Below are 4406 nucleotides of genomic sequence, written 5' to 3' on the forward strand. Positions count from 1 at the left end.
CTATACAATTAGCCCCAATCGGGTAAGCGCAAAGCGTCAAAACCTCATAAGCCAGCTACAAAGCGTCAAAAGTGTGGTGGTGTTGCTCCAGCTGTGGTGGGAGCCGCAAGGGTTGCACGAGCTGCTCCACCGCGTAGTCGACGGCAACGACCGATAACGCCCTCCAAAAAAATTTCTGAATAAGCCAAAACTTTCGTAGGCCTGTATATAGTATAATCCTAGCTTTGCGCAATTTTATTACGATTTGTGGTGGCTCTGCAGCCTCATCTTGTTAACTATATTGAGTTGTTGGGGGTGCTCAACTGGCGATGGTGCTCATCTGGTGCACGGGCACTGTAGCGCTGGATAGCTGCTAGGTCCTCGCAGGTAGCTCGCTGGTGATTGTAGGGACGGCTCTAGCGCGTGCGGAGCTTAGGAGTCCTCTTAACAAAGTTATTAATCTAGTTCTTGCTAATAGGGTTGCTCCTACGCTTATGTAGTAATTTATTAGCTATTGCTTGAACGTTAGGCTTTGTAGGCGCAAATCCTCGCGTAGACTACTCAAAAATACGCTTAACTATAGCCTCCTCTTCTAGCTTATTTAGGCGCTTCAAATTCGCTTCGCAGTCGCGTCAAGAGCGCTTTCTAGCGCGTTAGTTAGATAGAGTTCTTTAAGGCACGTTATAGATAGAGGTAGCACGTCTTTAGCTTTAAACACGTTGCGATTGGATATTAAAAAGAGCAAGCTAAAGATCTAATTTAGGATAGGCTAATAAATGTTGACGTTGTTAAGACATGACGTGTTGCAGTCTCGACGTCGACGCGCTGGTGGGGCGTGAGCGACTCGCTTGGGTGAGCGACTCGCTTGTGAACCACGTTAGTCTTTTTTTAGTTGTCTTTTTAGGTGTTTTTTTATGTGTTTTTAGTTTTGTTTTTTTTAGATATATGTCTAAGGTTGTTCTTAATTACTAGCTACTTGTTACAGGTAACAAGGAAGGATCTCTCCTGGACGAAGGCCGCAGGTTGGAGACCATTGGACGCCACGTCAAAGGGTAATGATCACCGCGGGGCGGCGATCACGTGATTGGCATCACGCCAAGACCATGGCATTAGTGATGCCACCCTGTCCATGTGAGGACATGTCCTCACAGGAAGGACCTGGAGTCAGTGACTCCAGGAGGTCTGCTTGATGCCAGGACCAAAGGCAATGGGTATAAGAATGGGATAGATTTCATTATTACACTTGTTGTGGTCAACTCTCTCATAAGTTCTTCTCTTACACAGATTGATACTTAGTTATTCTATTCGCTTAGAATTAGATTGTTATTACCAAGCCAAGTTCCTATAACTCTTCTCCACAGAATCGCCAGACAAACCGCACGGTTTACTTCACATACTACCTCGCCCTAACCCGGACCGAGACTAGGCAAGTAATCCCCTACTAACGTAGACCCCGTGTAACACTTTGACCACCCACGGATTCATTGGAAGGAACTTAACCAATAGGTTGCCCGATTAAGATTCAGGATGTCGCACAACCACTCTCAATCTCAGGCCAGTGCTGGAGGACCAGTTTAGGGTCCCGGGCCAGCAGCCCAACTAACAACCGACGATGTAATGTTGGACCAGAGTGACGACGAGGACGATGAGGAGACCGGGACTCCCCAGGGTAATCCTCAGCCTAACCCTAATGTGTTGGAGTTGCGGAATCTTAGGCAACAGGCCACGATCCAGGCGCAGCAGATAGCTGCCATGCAGGACATGATTAATTAGCTTACGAACTAGCTAATGGCCACACTAAACGAAAGACCTGTTAAGAAACCTAAGATGGCGACACCCGAGAAATTTAATAGTAATCGCAGCGACTTGCGAATGTTCCTTACTAATATCGACTTATTTTGCAAATTTAACGAAGTACCCACTAATTAGGACAAGATTCTCATAGCTAGCTCACACATAAAAGGAAAAGCTTTTAACTAGATGCAGCTATACGTGGACGATTATCTTGCAGATATTAGGGAACGCGGAACTAGAACCAAGACTCGCACGCTATTCGCGAGCTAGACTAACTTTAAGGAAGAAATAGGGCGCATCTTTGGAGAGGTCGACGCAAAGAATTAGGCAGAAAAGGCTATAACTCGCCTAAAGCAGACCAAATCAGTATCCTCGTACACGGCGGAGTTCAAACAACTCTAGGCTAGGATTAATTAGGACGACGCAGCGCTTTGAACGGTGTTTGAAGCAGGTTTGAAGGAAAACGTCAAGGACGGCCTTGTACACTATAATAAGCTAGAGTCACTATAAGCGTTAATTAAACTTGCTACACGTATTGACAACAGGCTATAGGAGCGAAGCGAGCAAAAGAAAAGGCACTTCTAGCCCACGACAGCCAACACTAAGAAATATCGTAGCAACAAAGACAAGGATAGCGATACGATCATAACTGGGAAAGTACAAGAAAAGTCTAAGGACAAGAAACCCCAAGGAAAGAATAACGATGGCCTTTCCAAGGAAGAGCGCCAGAAGCGCTACGACAACAAAGCCTGTCTTAGATGCGGTGAAGTAGGACACTTCCGCAGAGACTGTCTAAAGAACGAAACTAGCAAGCAGGCCATAGTCAAGATCAAGATGCTTAGGCTAGGCACACTATACCCAAGATATGAACTTGAATCCAATAACAACCTTAGTGATCTAGACCTCTACGATAAGGCGCGAAGGGCCGAACGCCCAAACTACGAAGTCATTCCACAGCCACTAAAGGCCGACGACATTATCACTACGGGAAAAGCCCTACCAACAGATTAGAAAGTAAGCGACGAAATAGTAACAGAGCGACTAGGGAAAAAACTCTGTTAGGTATGTGGGAATAAGGATCACCAGGCAAATAAATACACGATCTAGACACGAATCGTGATCACAGGACCAAACGCCAAGGAAGTCGGTTATCAGGCTATACACGAGCAACCATACTTCGACGACCCCACGGCGGAAGTATTAGAACCAGAGCAGCAAGCTCCCCACAAAGACTTGCACTAGGTAGACTGTACCTAGAAGAGGTGTAAGCAACACAAGAACGAAAAGGACAACTCAAGGTACAAAGAGTACGATTGTTGCCACTCGCAATTAAAGGCCGACGAATGCCTTGTGGAACAATGTCACGTCCACAGACCGGAACAGGAGGTTCTGGCCCACCAGGAACTATGCTGGATAAACTGTATCAGCAACTGTGCGTTCCACCAGGAACAACGGAAGGAAGCACAACAGGTAGGCAGCTACTACCACGGAACTCTCTCACCCAAGGAATGCCAGGCAGAGGACTGCCGAATGCATAAGGAACACGAAGTAGAGAAAAGGGAGCACGAGAAACTCCCATGGACACATTGCAGGAAAGGATGCCCTTTCTATTAACAACAACTCGAAGTCGCCTAATAGGTGAACAACATCCACTATGGCACTTTATTAGCAAATCTGTGCAGAGCAATAGATTGCCCAATTTATAAGAGCAAGAAGCTAGAGCTAAGGAAGAGGACCAAGAGACCAGAGATACCTCACGGAAACATCCATTGGAGCTTCTGCTACGACGACAGATGTACGATACACTACGACGCCAAGTACGGCGCGGGCTATTTCCCGCAGGAAAGAAAGAGATTGGAAAAGGGACGGATCTCTAGACTAAAAAACTAGGATGCCGCTAGGGACAGGGTCACGCTGGCGAAGGCAGTCCCAAAACGACCCTTAGGAAAGTACAAAACACTAGTAGTTAGTTAGAGTTCACAACGACTGTGTTTGTACAAGGTCACTAGATGACCGCGTTAATAGACAGCGGTGCGGCGCGAACGATGATTTCAGCCCGAGCTGTAGCAAGATATAACATACCCTATCGGAATAAGAAAATTCCATTACAGGTAGTATCGGCCGAAGAGACACCCGTAGCATACGGAAACGGCACGATAAGGCTAGAAACAGAATCGGTGACACTAGAAGTGTCCGATATCAAGAGCCAAATGAACATTAGCATTATGGATCTAGGAGATGCTGATATATTGATTGGTTATAACTAGCTAGAGGCCTATAACCCTGCTATCGATTGGCAAAAGAAGATAATACTCAGCCGAGAACCTGCGCGTAAGGTTGCTAGAGTACGACACGAGACACGCCCGACGGATCAGTGAACAACCCAGGACGGGAGATTCGGCAAGATCTCACCGCATAAGATTGCGAGAATCTATGCGAGGGACCCTTAGCAAGTAGGAGTCATATAGATAAGACGAGTCGCGGCCACGAAGGACGGACCCTTACCACTGGATATACTGGATGTATATCAAACGGACGAGTTCAAGGAACTCTTTGAAGAAAACGAGGCAACAGACCTAGCTGAACACCAAGACTGGGATCACGAGATCGTCCTGGAAGAAGGAGCGAAGTTG

General features: G+C 46.6%; 1 protein-coding gene across 1 annotated transcript; it reads left to right on the top strand.

Moving 5' to 3' along the window:
• Positions 1-1596: 1596 nt before the first annotated feature.
• On the top strand, positions 1597-2784 carry SETTUDRAFT_21030 (uncharacterized protein; the record flags this gene model as incomplete). Its single annotated transcript, XM_008029779.1, has 2 exons — positions 1597-1673; positions 2391-2784. 2 exons carry the CDS (start codon positions 1597-1599, stop codon positions 2782-2784), a joined length of 471 nt encoding a protein of 156 aa, XP_008027970.1.
• Between the last annotated feature and the right edge of the window lie 1622 nt (positions 2785-4406).

This window comes from Exserohilum turcica (assembly GCF_000359705.1).
Source record: "Exserohilum turcica Et28A unplaced genomic scaffold SETTUscaffold_4, whole genome shotgun sequence".
NCBI classification, from domain to species: domain Eukaryota; kingdom Fungi; phylum Ascomycota; class Dothideomycetes; order Pleosporales; family Pleosporaceae; genus Exserohilum; species Exserohilum turcicum.